At 58.4% G+C, this 25,927-nt stretch overlaps 2 protein-coding genes across 2 annotated transcripts; both read right to left on the bottom strand.

Annotated features, from left to right (window-relative positions):
• Positions 1-2,142: 2,142 nt before the first annotated feature.
• TCAP (titin-cap) lies at positions 2,143-3,529 on the bottom strand. Its single transcript, XM_066567064.1, has 2 exons — positions 3,389-3,529; positions 2,143-2,400 (listed from the first exon to the last, which is right to left on the bottom strand). The coding sequence occupies exons 1-2, from the start codon at positions 3,523-3,525 to the stop codon at positions 2,145-2,147; spliced, it is 393 nt and encodes a 130-aa protein (XP_066423161.1). The 5' UTR covers positions 3,526-3,529; the 3' UTR covers positions 2,143-2,144.
• Positions 3,530-4,592: 1,063 nt separating this feature from the next.
• On the bottom strand, positions 4,593-25,595 carry STARD3 (StAR related lipid transfer domain containing 3). The gene is made up of 15 exons (XM_066566794.1): positions 25,512-25,595; positions 19,259-19,505; positions 15,867-15,944; positions 15,597-15,674; positions 15,453-15,506; positions 15,242-15,359; positions 14,208-14,303; positions 12,985-13,040; positions 12,198-12,290; positions 10,997-11,059; positions 9,937-10,032; positions 8,988-9,067; positions 8,566-8,670; positions 7,352-7,445; positions 4,593-5,247 (listed from the first exon to the last, which is right to left on the bottom strand). Exons 2-15 carry the CDS (start codon positions 19,469-19,471, stop codon positions 5,143-5,145), a joined length of 1,329 nt encoding a protein of 442 aa, XP_066422891.1. The 5' UTR covers positions 19,472-19,505; positions 25,512-25,595; the 3' UTR covers positions 4,593-5,142.
• Between the last annotated feature and the right edge of the window lie 332 nt (positions 25,596-25,927).

Below are 25,927 nucleotides of genomic sequence, written 5' to 3'. Positions count from 1 at the left end.
CGCTTTTTATCCTTGGCCGGCCCGGGAGGGGCCACAAGGAGCCGAGACAGCCCCATCCATCCACCCTGCATCCCTCCATCCATCCATCATCCACCCTGCATCCCTCCATCCGTCATCCATCCCTCCTAACCCGGTTAGCGCCAGTGCCCCCGGGCCGCGGCCGGAGCCGATAACGGAGCTGATAACGGATCCGCCGCTCTTCCCGGGCTCTGGGAATCCAGGAATGCTGTCCCTGTGCCGGGGAGAGTCTGTCCCCACAGCCCGAGATGTGGCTGTGACCCCCCTGTGCTGCCCCAGCTCATGAGGGTTCCGTGGGATGAGGATGGAGAGGGATTGGGATGAAGATGGAGGGGAATTGGGATGAGGATGAAGAGGGTGGGAGAGGAGTGAGGATGGATAGGGATTGGGAGAGGGATGAGGATGGAGGGGAATTGGGATAGGGATGAAGATGAAGAGGGTGGAAGAGGGGTGAGGATGAAGAGGGTGGGATAGGGATGAGGATGGAGGGGGATTGGGAGAGGGACAAAAATGAGATGGGGATAGGAGGCAACAGGAATGGTGTGAAATGGGGGTGGGAAAGGACTGGAATGGGATGGGGATGGAAAAATGTGGAGGGATTTGGGTGGATTTGGATGGGGATGGGAAGGGAATGGAATGATGTGGGGTTTGGGATGGGGATGGGAAGGGACAGGAATGGTGTGGAATTGGGGTGGGAAAGGGTTGGAATGAGATCGGGATGGAAATGTGGAGGGATTGGGGTGGATTGGGATGGGGAGGAGAATGGGAAGGGATTAGAAGGAGGAGAGGATTGGGATTGGGATTGGGATTGGGATTGGGAAGGGGATTGGGATGGAAAGGCATTGGAATGATGTGGGGTTTGGGATGGGGATGGGAAGGGATTGGGATGGGGCCCATCTGAGCTCTCCATCGCCCGTGCTGGACTCAGCCCAGCTCTGGCAGGAGCCGGTGCCACCTCTGCCAGCTCCCAGTGCTCCCAGCGCTCCCAGCGCTCCCAGTGCTCCCAGTGCTCCCAGTGCTCCCAGTGTTCCCAGCGCTCCCAGTGCTCCCAGTGCTCCCAGTGTTCCCAGGGCTCCCAGCGCTCCCAGCGCTCCCAGCGCTCCCAGTGTTCCCGGTGCTCCTAGTGCTCCCAGCGCTCCCAGTGTTCCCAGTGCTCCCAGTGCTCCCAGCGCTCCCAGTGCTCCCAGTGCTGCCGGTGCCACCTCTGCCAGCTCCCAGTGCTCCCAGCGCTCCCAGCGTTCCCAGCGCTCCCAGCGCTCCCAGTGTTCCCAGTGTTCCCAGTGCTCCCAGGGCTCCCAGCGCTCCCAGCACCCCGGGCTAAGGAGCAGGGTGGTTCCCACATTTGGGGCCGGGGGCGTTGTAAGACCCCAAACCCTTCCCGTGCCCGATCTGCAGGGGTGAGGGTGCAGGGACAGGAGGGAGGAAGGAGCGGGACGGGGTCGGGGGAGGGGACAGGGCCTGGCGGGGGCCCAGGGACAGCGGGATCCGGACTGGGAACAGCTAATCTGGGCACTGCAGAACCTGGCACCGGGTGGGCGATGCGGGGGGGGGGGGGTTATATAACCACAGCCCCCCCCCCCCCCCAGACCCCCCCAGTCCCATAAAACACCGGGTCCCTCCCGCTGCCGTGCCTCAGTTTCCCCGTGTGCTCCACACACGGCCCTCTCCCCCCTAAATCTTGCCCCCCACCCTTGTACCCCCCCAAAAAAGACTCTGCCGTGCCAAGGTAGAGTTTTTGTGGGTTCTTTGTGCGGTTTTATTGCCGTACAAAGAGCGCGGTTTGTACAACCCCCCCCCCCCCCATTCCAGCCCCCCCAGGCTTTCAGCGATCCTCATCCTCATCCTCTCATTCCCTTCTTCTCGCCAGGGAAACTGAGTCACGCCGGAGCTGCCGGGAGCCCCCCGAAGGGCGGGAGCCCCCGACCCGCGGGGTCCTCGTCCCCACCGGCCTCCACCGCGCCCGCGGCGGGGCGGGGTCCCGAGCGATGGGAGCCCACCCCCACCTGCCCCTTCCTTCTTCTGCTGCCTTTTCGGGGGGCGGCTGAGCTGACCCAGAGGGTCCCCCCAGCCCCCCCCAACATCACCCTCCTGCCCCCCCACCCCGCACCCCGGCCTCCCCCGGCAACTCAGCCCCGCTGGGCTTCGTGCGAGAGGGAGCGGGAGAGGGTGCGGGGAACGCCGCCCTTGGCCCCGCGCAGGTCTGAGGGGGCGAAAAGGGGCACGGGGAAGGTGCGAGCGTAGGGCAGGAGGTGCTGGGTCAGGGGCTGTCCCAGGACCCCCACCCTGAGCAGCCCCCAGGGCGAGCGCTGCTCCAGCACCCGCACGGCCCCGCGCTGCTCCAGCGACTCCCGGCGCTGCGTGTCCGCCTCCCGCCGGCACCACCTGGGCACGGACAGAGCCTCACTGGGTCAGGGTCCTCAGGGTCCTGCTCTGAGCCCTCGGGGTCACCGCACCCCGACAGGACCCCTGGAGACTCCCGTGTGCCACCCCACTCCATGGAAGAACCCCCCATGTCCCATGTCCCAGCTCAGCCCCACGGGAACCCCTGGAGACCCCCATGGGAACCCCTGGAGACCCCCATAGGAACACCTGGAGACCCCCGTGTGCCACCCCACTCCATGGAAGAACCCCCCATGTCCCACCTCAGCCCCATAGGAACCCCTGGAGACCCCCATGTTCTCCTGGCCCCTTGTGGAATCCCGGCCTCCCCCCCACAGTCCCTCTTGGGTACCCCCCACCACCTCCCCCCGGAGCTTCCCTGACCCCACAGGGACCCTCAGAAACCCCCAACCCCCCTGGGAACCTCCGAATTTGGGACACAAGACCCCATGGGAACTCTTGGGCTGCTCAAAACCCCATTGGAGTCTCCTACACCCCCAAACCCCCATGGAAACCCCCAATTTTGGAACCATCCCACAAACCCACAGAAACTCCGTATTTTGGGAGCCCCTCAAAACCCTATGGAGACCCCACATTTTGAGACACTTGGAGCCCACCACAACCCCATGGAAACCCCACATTTCAGAACCCCACAACCCAAATCTTCACCAAAAAAACCCCAAATCCTCCAGCACCCGGTGCCCCCTGTGCCCCCAGCACCCCTCGGACCCCTGGCACCCCCTGGGACCATTGGGTCTGCCCAAGTTTGGGACTCTTGGGCTGCCCAAACCCCCATATTTTGGGACCCTTGGAGCCCCTCAAACCCTAATGGAGGCCCCACAATTTTGGAACCACCCCACATCCCCATGGAAACTCCACGTTCCAGAACCCCACAACCCAAATCCCCACAACAAAACCCCCCAAATCCTCCAGCACTCGGTGGTGTGGGTGCCCCCCATACCCCCTGGCACCCCCTGGCCGTGCCCCTCACCCCTCCTCGGGTCGGGAGCTGAGCTCCAGGTCCAGCCACTCGGCACTGAAGGTTTCCCTCCTGCCCACGTCCTCCTCCTGCAGGCGGCAGCCCAGGCGGGCCGAGAGCGGCGCCCTGGCTCCCCCAGGACCCACCATGGCGCCTTTTCCCCCCTCCCCCTGTGCCCCTTCTGCTTTTATGGCCCCGCCGGGGCTATTTTGGGAGGCACCGAGCGCTGCCAAGGAGGGGGGGGTGGCACTTCGGACACGTGTGTGGCACCCACGGGGATGTCCCCTCCCCTTCCCGCATTGGGGACGCGGGGCAGACCCTGCCAGCAACGTGATGGCACCAGCAGGACCCGCCCTGGCACCTGCCCAGGGCACGGCTGGCCTTTCCCTGTCCCCTCTGTGCCACCCACAGCGGCCACAGCGCCCAGCTCAGAGGGACATTGGGGTCCCCTTCACAGGGACATTGGGGTCCCCTTCACAGGGGACATTGGGGACAGCCCAGGACAGGGGTTTGGGGCTGTAGGGACTCCCAAATGGGTGTTTGTGGGGCCAGCAGTCGGGTGGCAGTGACCCATGGAGGTGGCTGCTGACAGAGGGGACAGGGCTGGTGACACCGAGAGGATGTGACAATGGTGACACAGAGGGGACAGGGCTGGTGACAGCCCCCAGAGCTGCCCCCAAGTGTGGGGGTCCCACCCCATGGGATGAACCCAGGGCTGGAGGGACACTGGGGACAGACAGACAGACAGAGATGCTCCAGGTGGATGGAGCTGCTGGTGCCACCATGGCTTGGGGACAGTGCCACCCACAGCCAGCGCCCCAAGGAGCCTGGACCCCCTCACCTTTAGCACTGGGGGGGTCTTCAGGGTGACCCCAGCCCCACGTCTGCCCCCACCCTCCATTCAGTGTCTGACACAGCCACACAGGTAACACAAACCTGCAAACAGTGCAAGGCTTTAATTCATCCCCCACAAATTTGGGGGGGGGGTCGGGGGGTCCGGACCCCCCCAGACCCTCAGGGGGGTGCAGAGAGCCCTTGGGGGGGCTGTGGGTGCCCCCCTCCCCAGCACAGCCCCCACACTGCTGCTGCTGCTGCTGTTTTTAGAGCAGCACACGGAGCTCACACGGAGCTCACAGGTAGAGGAGGAGCTGCAGCCACCCCCGCACCCCCCCCACGCACCCCCACCCCCAACACCCCCCCCCCTGCACCCCCAAAAAGGAGCAAAGTCTCTGCTTAAGGCAAATCCCGCGCTGGCTCCGCCCGGAGCTGCAGCTTTGGGAAGGAAGGAGGAGGCTCAGCCAGAGCCAAGGGGAGCTTTGGGGGGTCCCCAGTGGTGTCACCGGGGTGGGGGGGGGGTCACAAATTGTGCCTTGACCCGCTGAGCCTGGCACAGGGCTCAGCTGTGACATGGCCACCACCTCTGTCCCCTCTTCCTCACGGAACTGGGGAGCAGTGACTGCAAACAGGGGGTGCCAGTGACACCAACCTGGGGGTGCCAGTGACACCAATGTGGGGGTGCCATGACACCAATGTGGGGGTGCCAGCTGAGCCCCCAACCCGTTTTTGGGGAGGGGGGGCCCGCCCAGCCCCCAGGGCAGGGATTTGGCACAGAACAGTCAGGTCCAGGCCCCCCTGAGCATGGGGGGAACCGAGGTGGGAGGAGAGGTTGAGTCTCCCTGGCTGGTAGTGGGGGGACCCCTCTTCGCCTGGGGAGGTGCAGGGTCCTGTCCCCATGGCCAGAGAGCAGAGAAGGTTCTGGAAGGTCCTCAGGGCTTGGGGCAGAGCTCGGCCACGCGCTGGCGCAGGTGGAAGGCGAACTCGAACATGGTGGCAGCCAGGCTCTGGTGGATCAGGTACCTGGGCAGGCGACCCTGGGGACACAGGACAGGGACACAGGGACCTGAGGGACCATTTGGAGCTGGGGATTGTCCCCGTCTCACCCTAGGGGGCTGCAGGGACACAGAGCCATGAATGAGGGCTGGGGGTTGGTCCCCTCCCACTCCAGGATGTTCCAGGATTTGGGGCTGGGGGCTTCAGGGGCAGAGGTGAGGGCTGGGCTGGGGGATGTCCTCTGTCCCATCCTGGGGGATTCCAGGGATGGGGACATAAGGCCATGAGCAAGGGCTGGGCTGGGGGCTCTCCCCTATCCCATTCTATTCCATCCCATCCTATTCCAGGGATGCAGGAGCCACGAATGAGGGCTGGGGCTGGGCTCTACCCCCACTAAACTCCATCCCACCCCACCCCATCCCACCCTGTCCCACCCCAGAGGGATCCAGGATTGCAGGAGCCACAAATGAGGGCTGGGACTGGGCTCTGCCCCCACCCCATCCCTTCCCACCCCATCCTGTCCCATCCCATCTCATTCCAGGGATGCAGGAAGCCACGAATGAGGGTCGGGGCTGGGCTCTGCCCCCATCCCACCCCATCCCTTCCCACCCCAGAGGCCCCAGGGCTGCAGGAGCACCGCTGGGCGGAGCTGCGGCTCCCGGGGAGCTCCGATCCGCTCCGATCCGGGGGAGGAACCGCAACGTGCTTGGATTCCTCTAAAAAAGCCCTGCACGACTCACCCCCCCCCCCCCCCCCACCGCCTCGGCCTCGGCTCCGAGGTGGGAGATCCACGAAAAAAAATAAAATAATAATCCTTGGCTCTGGGGGGAGGGAGCTGAGGCAGGGCTGGGAACTGGCACGGAGGGATGAGTGGAGAACGATCCCGAGGGTCGGGCAGGCACAGGACACTCCCCTGCCCTGGGATTGCGGTGGTCCAGCACAGATCTTTTCCTGGAGGGGGGGTTTTCCCTCTGGAGGGGGGTTTTCCCTCTGGAGGGGGTTTTCCCTCGGATCAGGGGCAGGAAAAGTGCGAGGCCGCTGTCCCAGGGGCCGTTTCACACCCACAAACACACGGGCGGGATGCTCCCTGCCCCGAGGAGCAGGCAGGGATGAGCCACGGGCTATAAATACTCGGCCAGGGCCAAAGGGAAGAGCCGGGAGCTGCCGAGGGGTCCGGGCTGGGCTGGCAGAGCCCCTGGGGAAGGCGCTGGGAGCACTTGGGGGTTGGTTATTAATAGCTCGGCATTCCTTCCACGGCGGGGGCGGCGCCGGCACAAGCACAAGGACAAGGAACCTCTTTTCTTGCCGAGCCCCACCACGGGGGGGTTGTTATCCATCCCCCTGCCCCAAAACCGTGATGGGCACCGGATCCACGGGAGGAAAACACATCCCCGGGGGGAGGAAAACATCCCTGGGCACAAACAGGGTGGGCAGGATCCGCTCCATCCTGCTCTGGGCCCTTCCCAAACCTTTTCCCCAAGCGTTTGGCTGGGCTCAGGGGGAGGGGAAGGGGCCGTGGGAGGGGAGGGGAGGGGAGGAGAGAGGAGGGGGCAGCAGCGCTGCAGCACAGCCGAGGGATGAATGAATGGAGCCTTTGTGCTGCTGCTGCTGCTGCGGCAGCGCCGTTACCACGCCAACCCTCGGCGGAGGAAGGAACGGGGCCAGCTCCGCTCCCGCTCCCGCATCCGCCCCGTCCCGGTCCCTCCGTGCTCTGCCGGGACACCGGCAAGGACAGGCAGCTCCACAAATAGCTCCGGAGCTGGGGCAGCTCCTTCCTCCCCCGGGGAGGGGGGATTTGGGGCGGTTGTGGTCGTGCCAGGGGGTTATGGAGCCACTCCGGAGTGCTCTCAGCACAAAAGTTGCTTCAAAGCGGGTTTGGTCAGCAAGGAGGATTAAAAACTCCTCTCGCTCAGTCAGAAGTGACACCCCTAAGTGAGACCTGAAATAAGGAAGAGCTTCCCAACCTCCCACTGGGAAAGGAGGGGGATTTTGGAGGAGTTTAACCCCCCCCACTTGCCAAACCTGAGTCCCTTCAGGGCAGTGCTTGCTAAGGGGCCACTTGTGTGGCTGCTGGGATGCTGGAGCAGGGCCTTGGGCTGTGCTGGGGATGGGACTCAGCTGCCTCACCCAGGAACTGCCTTTTACCTTCAGATCTGTGTTGAGGATCCAGATGAAGGTGCAGACCTTGGCATTGCTGGGACATTTCAGCACGATGAATCCTCCAGGTCCATTCTCACCCCTGTGCAGGAAAAGCCAAGAGGGTCAGGCTGGAATTCTGGCTGGGATTCTCTGTGGATGCACCACATGGAGCTGAGCCTGGCAGCAAAATCCAGAGCCCAGTGGGGCAGGAGCAGATGCTGGGAGCCTGGGAAGGTGTGTGCCTTGGCTCCAGGTGCACGAGCCAGCACGGCAGGGCAGCTTTCCCACAGGTGCCTTGGCAGTGCCAGTGCCAGGGCTGCTGGTGGAGCAGCAGCTCTGCCTCTGCACTGTGCCAGCTGTTCCTCATGGGAAGCTTTCCCAGGCACAACCCTGGGAGCAAACAAGAGGTCCCAAGAAGCTCTGCGTGCTCAGGACAGGCTCAGCACTTATCACTCCAGCCCCCAGATCCTTCTCAGCACCATCTGATCTGTCTCTGAGACGGGAGCTGTGCACACACAGCCCAAATACAGATTTCCCTTCCCTCTTCAGAACACGCTATTTTTGCTGTGTGCCTTCTTTAAAGGATTTTTCCAGGCCCTGAAGTCGCCAGTTCCTAAATAGACTGAGGCAGCTCCAACAGCTCTGAGATAAAATGTCAATTACTTTAACCAGATTATTGAGAAAACCGAAGTCGGAGTGTGCAGCAGCACAGCTGGGCTCCGGCAGGAACAAGGAGTCCTTGTCTGATGAGCCTGACCCTGCTGGGATCCATCACCAGCCTGTCCCTTTGGAAGGGGAGAGGCCAAAGCCCTGCTGAGATTTTAGGAGCTGCTCCATCCTCGTTTCATCCCTCAATGCCTCAAATTCAGTTGATGAAGAGCAAAAGGCATGTGAGAGGCTCAGAGCCACATCCAGCTGTTTACTGCCCCTCAGAAAATCCTGTTTGGGAATTAACTGTTACATAAACAGGATGTGGGACTGGGATAGAGTTTGTTACTGGTCAGCACCTCCACTCCCCTGAGCTGGGAAACGCCCCAGCACTGCTGACAGCACAGAGAGTTTCTCGAACAAAAGGAGACGAACAAGGGAAGCGAGGTTCAGCTCCACAAATAGCTCAGCTTCCTGCAAATCCTGCCAGCAAGGCAGCAGGGCTTGCAGTGAAGCTTGGAGCTCTGGAGAAGTGCGTGATCCCAGCTGAAAAAACAGCACCTGCCTCTCACCTGACGTACTTGGAGAGCGGAGGCTTCAGGCTGTGCGTGGTCGACATCCCTGAGGACACGTACCTGTCTCTCCTCCTCTCGATCCGACGCACGTTCACAAAATCCCTGCACAAAGAAAGGCCTTAAAAACACACCAGGGACGTGGAGGGGGGCAGATGCCTCTCTTTGGGCTGCTGGGAGAGGCTGGGGCAGGGCTGTGTCAACACAGGGAGGCACAGCCGAGATATCTGGGAGCCCGACTGAGCGAGGTTTGGAGCTGTGAGAATCCTGCCAAGAAGAAATTTCAGGGGCTGCTCACACTTGGGAGCGTTACCTGCACAGCCAAGCAGCCCTACCACGGTGACACCAGCAGCTCAGAGCATTCCCAGAGGGGTCTCCCCATGGTTTGGGGGGTGTTTAGGGGCAGTGTGGGATGAACTGACCTTGGGGACACCACCCCACCAGCAGCTCCGGCCGCCACGTCGTACGAGACGATCGTGTTGTCCTCAACCCGCTGCAAGATCTGGAAAAGGGCAGGGGAAATAAATCAAAAGAAAGGAGATTTGCTCAGATTGTGCCTCCAAGCCTGCACGTGCCAAGAGGATACAGCCCCTCCCATAAATCAGCACCGGGATCGGATCTTTTGGGGCAGAGGGTGACGGGCGGTGCGTGCGTGGTTTCATCTCCCGAGTTCCTCTCCACAAGGCTCAGACCCCCCCAGCAGGTCTGGCTCAGCCCTGGCCCCTGTCCCTGCCCACCTCTCAAAAGAAGGGAGATTTGCTCAGATTGTGCCTCCAAGCCTGCACACCAAGAGGATACAGCCCCTCCCCTAAATCAGCACCAGGATCTGATCTTTTGGAGCAGACGGCGACGAGGAGTGCGTGCATGGATTTGTCTTGTGAGTTTTTGGGGGGCACAGGTGCTACCTCCAGCTCCCCTCTACGAGGCTCAAACCCCCCCCAGCAGGTCTGGCTCAGTCCTGGCCCCTGTCCCTGCCCACCTCTCTCAAAAGAAGGGGGATTTGCTCACATTGTGCCTCCAAGCACCGATCTTTTGGGGCAGAGGGCGATGAGCGGTTTGTACGTGGGTTCATCTCCTGAGTTTTTGGGGGCACAGGTGTCACCTCCAGCTCCCCTCCACGAGGCTCAGACCCCTCCCAGCAGGTCTGGCTCAGCCCTGGCCCCTGTCCCTGCCCACCTCTCGGGCTCTTGGCCGGGCCCAGGCGTGCAGCCGGCTGGAGCGCACGGATGAGCGGCGGAGATTTAACGCCTCGGTGCCTGGGATCCAGCTCAGCTCCAGCCCTGCCAGCAGCCTGTGCTGGATGGGGAAGCTCCAGCTCTCTCCGCTCCAAGGAGCTCCTGTGATTAAGCCATCTTTGTCCAGCACGCTCACCTGGCAAGCTGCCACTGTTCTGTTCCACAGGATCATCTTCTCGGGCTGCAGAATCACCTCCTGGTAAACCATTTCAGGGGAGCACTGCAGGAAAGCCTGAGGACACAGCCAGAGCAGTCAGCCAGACCCTCTGCTCCCCTTGGGGGGATTATTTTTAAGGAAAACAGGGTAAAACACAAAGGACAAGTGGGAATACAGGTGAGGGGAGGGGTGAGGCCAGCCTGGCTCCCCTGCATGCGAAGCCATGGCTGTCACCCCTCTGTCCCAGAGCTCCCAGGGGCCTGGAGGACACACGTGGGGTCGAGGAGGATACACAGACCTCAGGATTTGGGAGCCACTGAGCTCTGCCTGTCTGCCCCTCTCCCACCCTCAGCAGCTCCCCATGCACCATTGCTTCGAGAAGTTGCATTTTTGACTGTTCTGTGTTTTTTTTTTCCCAAGCCATTCCAAGCTCCAGCACACACAGCATCCATTCCATTCCCCCCCAATCCCCACGGGAGCAGGGATCTTCAGAGGCAAACAGTTCATGCAGCAAAGTGGGACCATCCAGCTTTTGCTGGTGAGCACAGAGCTGCTCCACTGGCAGCTCCTGCCAGCGAGGCAACATATGCACTGGAACAAAGAAAAGCCACGGCAGCACCGACGCTTCATTAAAACGTGGTTCCCAGCCAAGCCACTCCAGCTTGGGAGAGGGCACAGAGCAAGGCACTTCTGAGCTGCTCTGCCCCGTGCCAGGCAGCAGCAGAGGCACACTCAGCCCTGGCCTTGCTGGCAATTAGTTCCAATTAGCCTCCTTGGTCAGATTAGTCCGAGATGCTGAGGTTGGAAGCGACTCTTGCAGTCACCTGCTCCCGATTCTACCAGCGGAGTCTGGGGCCTTGGATATTTACTGAGGAGTTTGTCTGCTGGCCAAGGGGTTTTCCTGGAGAGATTCCCCAGTGCTGTTCATCTGTCTCAAGCACAGGGAGCGTGTTCTGCAGCCTGACCTGTGCTGAAAGCTGAGCTGTGGCTCTTCCCCCGTGCCAAAGAGACCAAGGAATGGGCCCAAGGATGTTCTTACCTTTAAAATAAAGGTCTTGCCGTGGAAAGGGATTTCAAAAGTGTAAACAACATCACCAAAGTCCTGTGCAAGAGATGAGAAAGTTGTGTTTTTCTCAGTAAAAAGGGATCATTTCTATTTAGGGTGAAGTTTGCTAAAACTCTGAGGCTCCTGTCATCCCTTACTCCCCACACCAAGCAGCGACCTCAGCACAGAAACCGCCCCGGGCACATTTCAGTTGGCCATGCCTAAATTTCCATCAACAAAACAATATCCAGAGAGGCAGCAGGGATGAGACAGAAAAAGAATCCACCCCGTGCCAGGCTGCAAACCCCACGTCAAGGTCACATTCTCTTTGTAGCAGCACTGGGGTGCAAAAGGGTTTTGCTGCCAGAGCTGCTGGTGTTACCTATGGCTGAGAGGAGCCTCCCTGGAGGGGCTGGGGATGGGCAGATGAAAACCTTTCATCATTAGCCCTGTGTTAAACTCTGATTAGTCTATTTAAATCCATCCCCCTTTGGAAAAAGAAAACAATCTGCCCAGCTAGTTTGGCATCAGACAAAGGATCACTTGACAGGGGAATTTGAAACACCAGATGAGACAGCAGTTTGCAGGATTCACACCCCCCAGTTGTGTTTGAACCTTGTGAAACAAGGTTGGGTTTGGGGGGCAAACCCCTCCTCTTTCTCTCCACTCTTCAGAGGGAAAAAAGAGCTCTGTGCACCCCAGAAAAGTCTGGAGTAGGCAGAGCCACATCCCAAATTCACACCCCAGGTGCCAGGTGCTGGGGAAGGGGCTTTGGGTATGGGAAGAGAAGTTAGTGCCCCACATGGGCCAAGACTTCAGTTTGGGCCCCCAGCAGGCTCAAAGGCACCTGATCATGGAACAAGGGCAGGACTGGAGCTGTGGGACCAACATTGCCCTGCTCCTTCCCATGGCTCTGCATCCCAAAGGTGACCTGGCCACCCCTGCCCTCCCTCCGGACAGAGGGAGGAGGGAAGGGCTCTCTCCTGTCAAACTGCAAGGCAATTAAAGGTCTAATTAAATAAGAGGGGGATTTTACATTTAACTGAACTGGAATAGATTCCTAATTCAATCAGGTAATTGTAACGCTTGTTAATTTTTCATGGCGCAAGGAGGTTTCCAAAGCCTCGTTTGTCCTGGTTTTTGCTAAGCCATCCATGCCCTCTGCCAGCTGGGGAGGAAAAAAAACCACACTTGCATTGTTTTTCTCGAACTTCCAGTTCTCCTCCTGGGCGAGGATTTGGTCCACAACCTCCATGGCCTCTTTGCCTTGTCGGACATACTCCTTTTCCTGGGGAAAAAAGGGAGGATTTTACCTTTAGATTTCATCAGCTGGGCGTGCAGGAAGCTTGAGGAGTGTGTGTGTGTGTGTGTGTGTGTGTGTGTGTGTGTGTGAGGCTGCTCCCCCCTCCCTGGGCTGGCAGAGGGAAAGGGGATCAGAAATCTCTTAATTTGGGTCACAGAGGCCTCATTTTGGAGCTCCAAGTCACACTCCCTGCCCTGGCTTGGGTCCACACACCAGCTGCTCCCGATGGCTCCTGCCTTACAGGAGGGTTTCCAGCAGGCAAAGGGCTCTGGGATGTGCAGCTTCCTTCCTGGAGGAGCCACAACAGGAGCAGGATCTCTTGGAAAATGGCACCAAGCCTGTGGCCAGCCAGGTTTTGGGGCCACCCCTCAAGCCAAGGGGACAGGTGAGGTGATGCCCATCCCAGAATGTGACCAAAGGAGCAGGGATGGAAGGGGGAAGGGAAAGGGACAGGCAGAACACATCCCTGTGGGATGCTGCAGGGAGAACACACAGCCTGGGGAAGGGGGATAAAGCTGGGGGGCTCAGATGACCCCTCTTGGGTGGGGGCACAGAGAGGACTCAGCCACACGTCCCCAGAGCTGAGGGGTTTGGAATGGGGGGGCAGCAAAACCTGACTGGGGAGAATCCCACAGCCCCAGATCAGCTGGAGCTGAGGGCAGGGCCAGGCCCTGTTTACCTGAGTTGTCAAGGCCTTCCTCCCCACACCTTCCTCATCAGACTCGTTGTCTGAGCCTACAACAAGGAAGCACCAATTAACTCAGAGTTAATGAACACCCCGCAGGTACCACCTCCCACCCTTTCTGTGATCCCTGTCCCTCATCCAGCAGGAAGGGCTCTCAGTGAGGATGACTCCCTGAACACCTGCTCCAGAGGGCTGAGCTCATCCTGGGTGTCAGCTGTACCAGGAACAGTGTTCCAGAGGGCTGAGCTCATCCCTGTGCCAGCTACACTGGGACAACTGCTCTGGAGAGCTGGGCTCATCCTGGGTGTCAGCTACACTGGCACAAGTGTTCCAGAGGGCTGAGCTTGTCCTGGGTGTCAGCTACACTGGGAAAAGTGTTCCAGAGGGCTGGGCTCATTCTGGGTGTCAGCTACACTGGGAAAAATAAAAATATTCCAGAGGGCTGGGCTCATCCTGGGTGTCAGCTACACTGGGAAAAGTATTCCAGAGGGCTGGGCTCATCCTGGGTGTCAGCTACACTGGGAAAAGTATTCCAGAGGGCTGGGCTCATCCTGGGTGTCAGCTACACTGGGACAACTATTCCAGAGGGTTGAGCTCATCCCTGTGTCAGCTACAGCAGGAAAAGTGTTCCAGAGGGCTGAGCTTGTCCTGGATGTCAGGACAACTATTCCAGAGGGCTGAGCTCATCCCCGTGTCAGCCACACTGGGACAAATTGCTCTGGAGAGCTGGGCTCATCCTGGCTGTCACCTCCACTGGGACAACTGCTCTGGAGAGCTGAGCTCACCCCAGGTGTCAGGCACAGCAGGACAATCCAGCTGAGATGTCCCCCTCCCATGTCAGGAGCTCTCCGGTGACACCAGCACTCATCCCCACCCCTGTGCCCTCACCCCAGGGCAGCATTTCCCAAGCACACAGCTCAGAGCATTTAATCCCAAGCCCACACAAAGCTCCAGTGCCCCAGGGAGCTGCAGCCAGGCTGGCAGGGATGAGGGCAGCACCAATAAAAAGGTGCTGCCATGTGGAGAGTGTGGCAGTGCCACCCCTGCCCAGGGGCAGGAACAGAGAGAGGAGAGGGGACCCTGTCCTTCAGTGTCAGGCTCTGCCAAGGCTGGTGTGGTTGGGATAACAGGCAGAGCTCTGTCCAGAGATGATGGAGGTGAGGAATTTCATGGTGGGATGAGCATGGCAAGTGAGGTGATGGCACAGGTGACCTTACCTGCAAAGGACTCGGGTGGGGAGTAGAACTGTCCCTCGGAGAGGGCTCTGGGGTACAGCAGTGGCCTTGAGGCTGCAGCCTGGGCTGCCAGGAACCCTGGGAATGGGAGCACAAGGATTTAACACCTGGCAGGCTGTGGGACCCCAGCCCTGCCAAAACACCCTCTTGTTTTTCCCGTGTCTTTTCCCACTGACACCAGCCAGCCTCAGCTCCTGTTGCCTCAGCTTTTGTCTGAGATGTTTTATCTGCCCCGGAGATCAATGGGCTCTTCTGCCTGTCAAATAATCCAAAGGCGATTAAACATCTAATTAAATAAGAGCTTCCCCTGGAAGCAATTTGGAACCTGAGCCTAATCCAATAGAGGCATTAAACACTTGATCATTTTTCAATTTAAAGCCTCCTTGCAAGACCCAAACATCCTCTGGTGCTTTCCAGTCAGAGCATTTCTGATTGAGCCCAGCCTGACAAATGTCCCTCTTATGTTTGGTGTCACTTCCCAGCCAGTGACTCCTGGGAGAGGGACAAAGCTCCCTAGAAGGACCCTGGAAGCTACAGGGTGATGTGAGAAGCATGAGGTCAGCCCCAATCTCTGCTCAGTGTGACCTCAGAGACCACAGAATTTCACACCCCATCCTTCACCCCGTGCCACAGAATGTGACTGTGACTCCAGCAGCCCCTCTGGAAAGGGCTCCAGCCAGATCCAAACACAGATATCAGGGACAGGGAGTCCAACACTCTGCCTGGCATTTGCCTCCCTGTTTCCAAACACTTTCTCCCATGCAGAGCTGAGCTCTGTCTCCAGCATGTCTGGCTGCAGGATCCAGCCATTGGGAAATCTGGCACATTTTTTCCTCCCCTCAATTAAAAGATGCTTTTCATAATCTGGTATTTTCTACCCCTGAAGGGACTTGTTGACCATAACAGATCTGAGTCAGGCACTTCCCATCCCAGCCAGCCTTTCCCAGAAATGTCAGATCAAGGTGCTGCCAGAGCAGGCCTGGTTGGATTTACCAGAGAGGAGCAAAAATACTCACATCGTTCCTCTTCTGCTTCCTGAGTTAGGACTTTAAAATCCAGGAACCAGGTCTCCAGCCAAGCAATGACAAATGAGACAATGGGAAGCAAATACCCAAAAGCCCCTTTGGTCAGAAGCTGTGTGGAAAGAAGCAGAAACCCCAAGGAATGACCCAAACAGGGAATAAAACATCACTGAGAAATGACAAAGCGACTTCCAGGAAAACCAACCTCGGACAGGATGACCTTGACAATCAGGAAGGCACTGGATACCAATGTGGTGACCTGAAAAATAAAGTGGCCAGAGCTCAGATCCCTGAGAAGCCAAGGAGGAGAGGGAGAACCCCCAGAGGAGAGGCTGGGCTGGCTCCTTACCGCGATCACCCACCAGTGGCGCAGGCGCACGACGGCGTAGCCCAGGAGCAGCACAACGAACCGAAACAGAGCCAAGAGCTGCAACCACAAACAGCCAGCACCAGCAGTCACTGCCCCTGTCCCTCTGCCAGCTGCTGGGAGGGCAGGGACAGGTGCCAGCTCCTGGGTGAAAGCTGCACCAGGAGGATTCACCGAGGTGGGCAAGGGGAGAGCCCAAACCCTCCCGGCCCCGCTGAGCTTCAGGGCCCTGCAGGAGGCTGAGATACTCACAAAGATATCAAAGAATGAGGTCTTGAATTTGTAGTTGATGATTTCATCCTTCAGGTTCTCCTTGATGCCCACCTTGGTCTGAGGGAGACAGGGAAGCTGATAAGAAACTGATGGGAGAAGGAGCTGAGCAGTGCTTGGGGTTAGGGCCAGGTCAGGGAATGCACCTGGAATAAAAATGGTGCCACAGGCCCAGTGTGGGCTCCTCTGGCAGCACAGCACCAGGGAGGATCCCATGGCACATTTCCTGCCTGGGATGTGCCAGGATTCACATGGATTCACACCAGGTTTCCCCCCAGGAGCATGGGTAGGGCAGGAGGGACATTAAACACCTTTAGGTGGGACAGGAGGGACATTGAACACCTTCAGGTGGGACAGGAGGGACATTGAGGACCTTTAGGTGGGACAGGAGGGACATTGAACACCTTTAGATGGGACAGGAGGGACATTGAACCCTTTAGGTGGGACAGGAGGGACATTGAGGACCTTCAGATGGGACAGGAGGGACATTAAACACCTTCAGGTGGGACAGGAGGGACATTGAACCCTTTAGGTGGGACAGGAGGGACATTGAACACCTTTAGGTGAGGCAGGAGGGACATTGAACACCTTTAGATGGGACAGGAGGGACATTAAACGTTTTTAAGTGGGGATTTCCAACACCCAAATCCTTGGCTCAGCACAGCCAGTGCCACCTTTCCCTCACAGCCTGGAATCTGTCACCTGCCACTGCTGCCCACCTCATCCAGGTGGCAGATTCCAGAGGAATGGGAGAAAACATGGGGAAAAAAAAAAATGGAAAAGCACAGGAAAAATGTTCCTCAGGAACCTTCAGTGACACACTGAACATCTTCCTGTGGGGGCTGCCAGGGTCACTGAGGACCTGGGGGGATTTAAAAAGCAAAGCACTGAGGGGTCCCTTCTCCCTCCAGCTGGCTTCCCACAGCTCACAGCAGTGCTCCAGGAAATCTGAGGGAGGAAGGGAAGCAGCAGGATCAAACATGCTGGAAAAGGAGAAGAGAGAGGAGAGGGGGATGCACAGCCCAGGCTGCAAGAGGCAAAACCACCCTGGGATTGACAGGAGCGTGGAAAAAACTCATCCTGAGATAATCCAGGGTCTGACAGCCCTGCTCCTTTGGCCACCATAAATGCTGGGAGGCTGGAATGGCTGTCTGGGAGGAAGTGGAGGGCTCAGGTAACTGGAACAAATGCTTCACCTTTAGGCTATGGCTTTGGATGGAGCCCAGCTGGCTGGGAGCTGGCAGAGCCAGCAGCTGCTGGAGCTGGGGCCAGTCCTTGGCAAGCCAGGGTGTCCTGGCACTCCAAGGGCAGCCACTGGGAAAGGATCCCTGTGGGTCAGGGCTCTGGCTTCAAACCCAGGGACAGGGAGGCAAAAAGAGGGGGGTGAAGCTGGGCTGTGGCCACAGGACTCGGGCCAGCTTGGCTGAGTGGCCACCAAAATCCTCTTCCCCCTCTCTGTGGCTCCATGGGATCCTGCAGGAAGGAGGAGGCACAGGAAAAACTTAGGGTGATGCTTTTTGGGGATGTTTTAGGATGGTTTTTGTGGGGGTTTTTTAGGAGTGTTTTGGCTGAGTTGCCATCAAAATCTTCTTCCCCCCTCTGTGGCTCCATGGGATGCTGCAGGAAGGGAGGGAAAGCTTTGGGTGAGGATTTTTGGGGTTGTTTCTGGTGTTTCTGGTGGATGGACTGTGAGGAACAGTTGGTGGTGCCAGTCCCTGGCAGAGGAGTGTCCTGGCACTCCAAGGGCAGCACAGGCAACCCTTGGAAAGGGATCCCTCCCAGTCTGGGATATTTAAATATAAAGCAAAGGGGCAAAATAAATATAAATATAAATATAAATATAAATATAAATATAAATATAAATATAAATATAAATATAAATATAAATATAAATATAATGAATATAAAACAATGTATAAAATTATAAATATAAAACAATGTATAGAATTATAAATATAAAACAGAGGGGCAAAAAGAGGGGAGGGAAGCTGAGCTGTGGCCATGGGACTCAGGCCAGCTTGGCTGAGTGACCACCAAGAGCCTCATGCCCAGCCCCTGACTCCACAGGATGCTGCAGGAAGGATGAGACACTTTGAGGGGTGTTTTCAGCTTGAACACAGGCAGATGAACCACCTGAGGCATCTCCCTGGCTCTCAGAGCACCCAGCCTGCACAATTACAGTTTGCTTTTAACGAGGGGCAAATTGCTGGGCTTATCTCACAGCGAAGGAAACGGTAGGATATAAAAAAAAGGGGAAAAAAAGCAAAAAAAAAAAAGCATTAGTCATGATATCAAACCGTTGCTCCTCATAACCAGGCAAATAAGCTGCTCTAATGGATTTAAATATGCAGCATTTCAGCTCAGGGGCCCAAATATCAGCACTTAGTCACTCATTAATGGCTACCTGCAGCACCCACGCTCAGCATCACCCTGGTGACCGAGCCAGGATTATCTCCTGGGGGCTGGAATTTGGAATTGCAGCAGCTCCCTGGGACAAGGGCAGGGGGCCGGGGTCCAAAGTGGGCGGGCAGGACACCATCGGCACGGCTGGAATGCTGGCTGGGAGATGGTTTTTCCTAAAGGGGGTGGGGAGCAGGGGGGCTCAGGGCAGGGTCTGGGCAGTCTGTTAAGTGCAGACACCCGGAGATAAGGAGGGCAGAGATAAGAGCTGCTGAGGGAGCAGCAGCAGGATGCAGCGCTGATAAAATGCAGCCCCAGAGCTCGGGGGTTCTATCTGTTCATCTCTGCTCCGGGTGTTCCAGGGGAGGACATGGAGTACCTGAAACCAGCCAGGACCGGTTCAGGGGAAAATAAAAACAAAATGTAGCCCAGGGAGGGATTTGGACTTGGTGGGACTGAGGTAAATAAACTGGATTTGCCCTGTTATTGCAACACAGAGCAAACACAGCAGCTTGTGAGTTGCTTTGGAGAGGAGCAAACCACTCACAACCCCCTCAACAGTCCCTTGGGAGGTGGAGCAGCACCTCCAGCTTCCCAAAGCTGAGATTAGCAGCAGAATTTTGGGATCAAAGCCCCTGGAGGATCCTCCCCTGCTCCTCTGATGCTCTGACAACACTGCAGCAGCAAACCCAGGGGAGCGGGAGGGGAATTTGGCTCAACTTGGTGATTCCAGAGGCCCTGGATCTTGTTACAGCCCAACAAAGGGAGGCGTTAACAACCCTGGGCAGCCCCGACAAAGCCCCGGGGCAGGAAACGAGCTGGACTTTAGTTGATATTAAAGAACAGCGGCTCCTTGGCCAGCGCTGGGAACAGCAAACAAAGATCTGTCCCAGGAGTGCTGGAACAGAGCAATTAACGCAGGGAACCGAGTTTAAAAAGGGCAAAGATTCCCGGGTTTGCTTCCTCCGACTCACATTCAGCTCGATGATCCACAACAGGGAGATGAAGAGCAGGTCGAAGGTGACGAAGAGGCAGAAGGTTCTCCTCACATCTGAGATGGCTTTTCTCTTCTCCGGGGAGAGGAAATAGGGGGAGAAGCCCTGGCTCTGGGAGAGGGAGGAGCTGATGGAGGCGATGGCAGGGAGGCTTCGTTCCAGGTCGTGCTGCAGCTCCGTGGGCTTGCTCATCCTCCGGGGACATCGGCCACCAGGGCAGCGTCACCTGCAGGACACACCGAGGGCTTGTCACACCCCTGCTCCTGGCCTGATTATCCCAGGAGCAAATGGGATCCCTGGGAGAAATCATCCCTGGCAGGGTGGTCAGGCCGTGGCACAGGTGCCCAGAGAAGCTGTGACTGCCCCATGATCCATGGAAGTGTCCAAGGTGAAGCTGGATGGAGTTTGGAGCAACCTGGGATAGTGGAAGGTGTCCCCCTACCATGGCAGGGGTGGGACTGGATGGGCTTTAATACTAATTTATGTTAAATAATATGTATTTCCATGCTTTAATGCCATGGCAGTAGGAAAAGGGGCTCCAAAGCCCATGGAGATACCAAGGTAGCATGGAAAGGAGATGCAAACCCCATGAAAATGTTGTGGAAGAAGAAAAAGGGGTCCCAAAGCCCATGGAGACACTGTGGACACAGGAAAGGAGATGCAAACCCCATGAAAATGGTGTGGAAGAAGAAAAAGGGGCCCCAAACCCCATGAAAATGTTGTGGAAGAAGAAAAAGGGGCCCCAAAGCCCATGGAGACACTGTGGACAGAGGAAAAGGGGTCTGAGGATGTGTTGGGAGCACTCCCTGAAATCATGGAGCCATCCCCACCCTTCCCTCTGCAGGGAAGGCAAAGCCTCAGGAGCTGAGCATCCCACTGGAACAGATCCCAGCCTGCAGAGCCAGGAAAGAACCCCGGGCCTGATGGGCCAGGCAGAGCAGCAGGGAAGGAACTGCTCCATGTCCCAGTTTAAGGGAAGGAGCTGCTTTGTGTCCCTGGGGCAGGGAAGGAACTGCTCCATGTCCCAGTTTAAGGGAAGGAGCTGCTCCATGTCCCAGGGGCAGGGAGGCTGCAGGGAAGGAGCTGCTCTGTGTTCCAGGATCAGGGAAGGAGCTGCTCCCTCTCCTAGGGGCAGAGAGGCAGCAGGGAAGGAGGGAAGGAGCTGCTCCATGTCCCAATGTTAGGGAAGGAGCTGCTCCATCTCCAAGGGACAAAAAGGAGCCTGCCCCGTGTCCCAGGAGCAGGGAAGGAGCTGCTCCAGGTTCCAGGGCCAGAGAGGCTGCAGGGAAGGAGGGAAGGAGCTGCTCCATGTCTCAGGGGCAGGGAAGGAGCTGCCCTGGGTTAGGGAAGGAGCTGCTCCATGTTCCAGTGTTAGGGAAGGAGCTGCTCCATCTCCCAGGAGAAGGGAAGGAGCTGCCCCGTGTCCAGGGACAGGGAGGCTGCAGGGAAGGAGCTGCTCTGTGTCCCAGTGTTGGGGAAGGAGCTGCCCCATGTTAGGGAAGGAGCTGCCCCATGTTAGGGAAGGAGCTGCCCTGTGTTGGGGAAGGAGCTGCCCTGTGTTGGGGAAGGAGCTGCCCCATGTTGGGGAAGGAGCTGCCCCGTGGTAGGGAAGGAGCTGCCCCATGTTGGGGAAGGAGCTGCCCTGTGTTGGGGAAGGAGCTGCCCCATGTTGGGGAAGGAGCTGCCCTGGGTTAGGGAAGGAGCTGCCCCATGTTGGGGAAGGAGCTGCTCCATGTTGGGGAAGGAGCTGCCCCATGGTAGGGAAGGAGCTGCCCCGTGTCCTGCCCCGCCTGGCAGTGCCAGGCACACGATCCCAGCACGAGTCAGGTGTTGGAAGGCCGGGGATGTTTTCCTGCAGCCCTGCCAACCATTGTGCTGGGATTTTTCCTCTCCGTCAGCGCAGCACAAGGAGGCCCCTGTGGGAAGGGAGGGTGACAGGCTGGGGACACAGACACGGAACAGGTCGGGCCAGGGATCTGTCAGCCACGGCCACAAACTCCTTCCCTGCTCAAGGATGTTCCCAAAAAAATCCTCCTGGATTGCTCGTGGTGGGAGCTCCTGCCTTGGCAGTTCTGTGCCTGCTGGGAAGAACCAGTGAGGTTTGAAAGCAGTGAGGTTTGAAAGCAGTGAAGTTTAAAAGCAGTGAGGTTTAAAAGCAGTGAGGTTTGAAAGCAGTGAGGTTTGAAAGCAGTGAGGTTTGAAAGCAGTGAGGTTTGAAAGCAGTGAGGTTTGAAAGCAGTGAGGTTTGAAAGCAGTGAAGTTTGAAAGCAGTGAGGTTTGAAAGCAGTGAGGTTTGAAAGCAGTGAGGTTTGAAAGCAGTGAGGTTTGAAAGCAGTGAAGTTTGAAAGCAGTGAAGTTTGAAAGCAGTGAAGTTTAAAAGCAGTGAGGTTTAAAAGCAGTGAGGTTTGAAAGCAGTGAGGTTTGAAAGCAGTGAAGTTTGAAAGCAGTGAAGTTTGAAAGCAGTGAAGTTTAAAAGCAGTGAGGTTTGAAAGCAGTGAGGTTTGAAAGCAGTGAGGTTTGAAAGCAGTGAAGTTTGAAAGCAGTGAGGTTTGAAAGCAGTGAGGTTTGAAAGCAGTGAGGTTTGAAAGCAGTGAAGTTTGAAAGCAGTGAGGTTTGAAAGCAGTGAGGTTTGAAAGCAGTGAGCTGCTTTGAAATCCCACTGGTGACACCCAGCAGGCTGCAGAGTCCATGGACAAAGGAAAAAGGTCACAAGGCTGTGCCCAGACCTGTGGGCAGTGGAAATGCCACGGGATGTGCAGCCAGCCAGGAGCACCTGCAGGAGCTGAGCACAGCCCAGTTTGGGCCAGTTTGGATCCCTGAACCAGCGGTTTTTGCATCCCACCCCCGGGAAGTGCTGGGGCTGGGATGGGAACAAAGCTGGACTCCTGTCAAATCCCTGTTATTCCCTCTCAGAGGAGCTCGGGAAGGAGCTGGAATCCTTGTCACTTCGGATCAGCCACTCCCTGCACCGGGCCCGGCTGGAAGTGACAAAAGTTAAGGACATCTGTGAGGGATAAATAATGAATCCCCCTGGCCGGGGCTGCCGCCGCCTCCTCCTCGCCTCCTACAGCAATTTGCACTTAGGCAGCTCCGCCCCGACTTTCACAGCGCTTTAAAATCACCCGGAGAAGCTCCAGGGACGCCAGGAGGGGTCACAGTGAGGTGTTGGGACATGGCAGGACATGGGGACACAACACCAGAGCACCCTGGTGCAGCTCATCATTAATCCCAGCCTTGCCAAGGGGGTTTGGGCTGTTTGGGACGTTCCCAAACCATCCAATTCCCGAGGGAAAATCTGAATTATGGGGCAGAGTAGGAATGTGTGAATCCCAGACAAGCCCCCCCTTGCACTGGAGCTGCTCCCTGTGGCAGCTGAGAGCTCAGAGCAGGGGCTGGGTGTGCAGAAACGTGGCTGTTCCTGGGTGACAGATGAATTATTGAGCTCTGCTCCATTATGCATTCCAGCATCCTCCACATCCCACTCTGGCAGGGCCTGGTGGGGGCCAGCAATGAGGGATGGGATGAGAGGGAAAAGCCCCAAGCTGTGCCCAGAGAGGGGCAGGGTGTTTATCCACTGAAAGGAGAAAAGAAAAAACCCCACAGGGGGGGTTCATTCACTGAAAGGACAATGGGGGGCTCTGCAGGTGTTGGGGGAGTTGTCACAAATGGTGTGGGTGTGGCACTTGGGGACAGGGGTGACAGGGCTGTGCATGACAGGGTCGATGATCCTGGGGGGCTTTTCCAGCCTGAATGATGCCAGGATTCCCTCCCAGGGAGGGGCACACCGTGCTGGGGGGGCAGATGGGTGACAGATCACAGCCCAGGGGACACCCTGAGCGACACATCACAGCCTGGGGACATTGTGTGAGACACATCACAGCCTGGGGGACACCCCAAGTGACAGATCACAGCCTGGGGACATTCTGTGAGGCAGATACAGCCCAGGGGACACCCTGGGTGACAAATCACAGCCTGAGGGACACCCCAAGAGATAGATCACAGCCCAGGGGGACACCCTGGGTGACAAATCACAGCACAGGGGACATTCTGGGTGACAGATCACACCCAGGGGACACCTCAGGCGACAGACCAGTGCCACCACGCCAAAATCCCATCAGCCCAGTGCCATCAGCAGCCCTGAGCTACCACCATTAACCCAGTGCCACCACAGTCCAGTGCCACCACCATCAACCCAATGCTACCACCTCAAAACCTAATCAGCCCAGTGCCACCAGCAGTCCAGTGCCACCACCCTAAACCACCATTAATCCAGTGCCAGCACCCCAAAACCCCATCAGCCCAGTGCCATCATCATCCCAGTGCCACCACAGCCCAGTGCCAGCACCCCAAAACCCCATCAGCTCAGTGCCACCACCCTAAACCCAGTGCCAGCACCCCAAAACCCCAGTTGCAGCAGCACCCTGGCCACTGAATTATTCCCAGTGGCAGTGCCAAGGCATGTCCCAACCCTGTCACCCCAATCCCCCTCCCTGAGCCCCTCCTTAGCCCCGGGGCTCATTCATGACCCAGCTCCCACTGAGGAGCTTTTCCCACCCCGTGACTCCACTTCTCCTTCCACGCTTCCCCCTGGCTCATGTGACAGTTCCTGCTGTCCCCTCTGCTGGGAACACCCCCAGGGTGACCCCAAAACCCCAGAGCCTGGAGGAGCAGAGGGATGTGGACCCCCCTGCTGCACTGAGGGGTGTCTGAGCCCTTCTAAAACACAAAAAAAATCAATTTTAACCCAGATACTGAAACTGCAGCCAAAAAAAACCCAACAAAACCTGGGAAGGATCCAACGGGGCAAAGCACTGGGGAAGGGTTGGTTCAGGGCAAAGTGGGGACATGGGGGGGGGGGACACTGAGACCCTCAGGAGGACACTGAGACCCTGGGGGGGCACTGAGAGACCCCTGGGAGGACAATGAGACCCTGGGAGGACACCAAGACCTCAGGTGGACATTGAAACCCCCCAGGAACCTGTTCCCCCCTGGCACTGCAGGGAACCTCAGGAAATGCAGCTTTGTCCCAGAGGCAGCTGTGGGATCCTGCAGCATCCCCTATTGCCCCTAAAAATCTGGGGTAAAATTTAGGGCTCCCCCTCACTATGTCCCAAAGGCAGCAGGAGGCACAGCCCAGCCCAGCCCAACATTTGGGGGTTTTGGGGCTTGGAGCCCCCAGTTCTGGGGGTGGGGAGAGACCTTTCACAACGGGATTGGGTTTGGGATGGGCTGGATGGGGGTCGGGATTTGGAGTGGGATTTAGGTCAGGATTTCAGTCGGGATTTGGGTTGGGACTTGGGCTGGGTTTGGGTCAGGATGTGGGGCTGGATTTGGGATGGGTTTGGGGCTGGATTTGGGTCAGGATGTGGGGTTGGATTTGGGTTGAAATTTTGGTTGGGATAAGGGGCTGGATTTGGGTCAGGATGCGGGGCTGGACTTGGGCTGGGATTTTGGTCAGGATATGGAGCTGGATTTGGGGCTGGATGTGGGTCAGGATGTGGGGCAGGATTTGGGTCAGGATGTGGGGCTGGGATTTGGGGCTGGATTTGGAACCCTCGGGGGTTCACGCTGCCCCCTCCCCACAACCAAATGGTCCCGGGGTGGTCCCGGCGCTTCCTCCCGGGGGCTCCTCCACCTGCCCGGAGCCGCGGGAAGAGCCCGGGGACCCCGCACCGACCCAGCCCCGCTCGGAGCCCCCCGGAGCTCGGGCAGTGCCGGGACCCCCGGGAGGACACCAGGACCCCCAGGAAGACACTGAGACCCTATGGGGACACCGGGACCCCCGGGAGGACACCGAGCCCCTCTGCCCTCCAAGGAGCCCTCCCGGGTCCGGTACTCCCGTTCCCCGCAGGTTCAGGGCGGTGACACCAGTGTCAGACACCCGGAGCGGTTCTCGTCGCTCGGCCCGCTCGGGGTCTCGCTGCCGGGACTGCCGGGACCCCGTGGAGCAGCGGATAACGGGATCGGGACCAGGAACGGGACCGGGAACGGGGTCCCCACGGAGCCCCGGTGCTGCCCCAGGTCTCCCCAAGCCGTGGGGCCTGGTGCCGGTAACCGGGCCTGAGGCCGGGACTCGCCGTGCCAGCCCCGTCCCGTCCCGCTCCCACCGGCGGCTCCGCTACCGGGAGCGGCACCGAGGCTGCGCCAGCGGAGCCCGGCACCAACAGGGCCAGGAATGGACCGGAGACCTCCCCGACGTGTCCCAGTGTCCCCCCGTGTGTCCCCCCGGTACCTCCCGGTGCCGGTGCCGGGTCCGGGTCCCGCCGGCCGCCGCTTCCGGGCCCGCCGCCACCTCTGACCCCGGAAGGGAAACTCCAGAGCGAGGCTGCGCCGGCAGCGACCATTGCCGGCCGTGGGGGGGAGCCGGGAGAGACCATTCACAGCGGGGGGGGGGGTGTCAGGCTGGGAGAGACCATTACAGGGCGGAAGGGGGGGTCAGTGGGGCTGGGAGAGACCATGCATCGCGGGGGATCAATAAAGCTGGGAAGGACCATTCCTCGTGGGAGGGGGACTCAGTGGGGCTGGGAGAGACCATTGCAAAGGGGGGAATCAGTGGGGTGAGGGCAAAACCATCCCCGTATGGACATGGGTGTCTATGGGGTGAGCAAGGAAGAGACCATTCTCCCCCTTGGGGGTGTACAGGGGGTC

Source organism: Molothrus aeneus, chromosome 28 (genome assembly GCF_037042795.1).
Source record: "Molothrus aeneus isolate 106 chromosome 28, BPBGC_Maene_1.0, whole genome shotgun sequence".
NCBI classification, from domain to species: Eukaryota; Metazoa; Chordata; class Aves; order Passeriformes; family Icteridae; genus Molothrus; species Molothrus aeneus.
Note: the sequence above shows the minus strand (reverse complement) of the source record. Positions and strands in the feature narration are given on the sequence as shown.

Bases quoted from the DNA above. Each gene is read 5' to 3' on its own strand.
- TCAP (XM_066567064.1), bottom strand. From the start codon at position 3,525: ATGGTGGGTCCTGGGGGAGCCAGGGCGCCGCTCTCGGCCCGCCTGGGC. The intron at 2,401-3,388 runs GTGAGGGGCACG...GTCCGTGCCCAG, and splicing joins AGCTCCCGACCCGAGGAGGG to GTGGTGCCGGCGGGAGGCGG.
- STARD3 (XM_066566794.1), bottom strand. From the start codon at position 19,471: ATGAGCAAGCCCACGGAGCTGCAGCACGACCTGGAACGAAGCCTCCCT. The intron at 11,060-12,197 runs GCAAGTGTGGTT...TCTCTTGCACAG, and splicing joins GGAAGTTCGAGAAAAACAAT to GACTTTGGTGATGTTGTTTA. The intron at 7,446-8,565 runs GTGAGAGGCAGG...TTTCCTGCACAG, and splicing joins CCGCTCTCCAAGTACGTCAG to GGGTGAGAATGGACCTGGAG.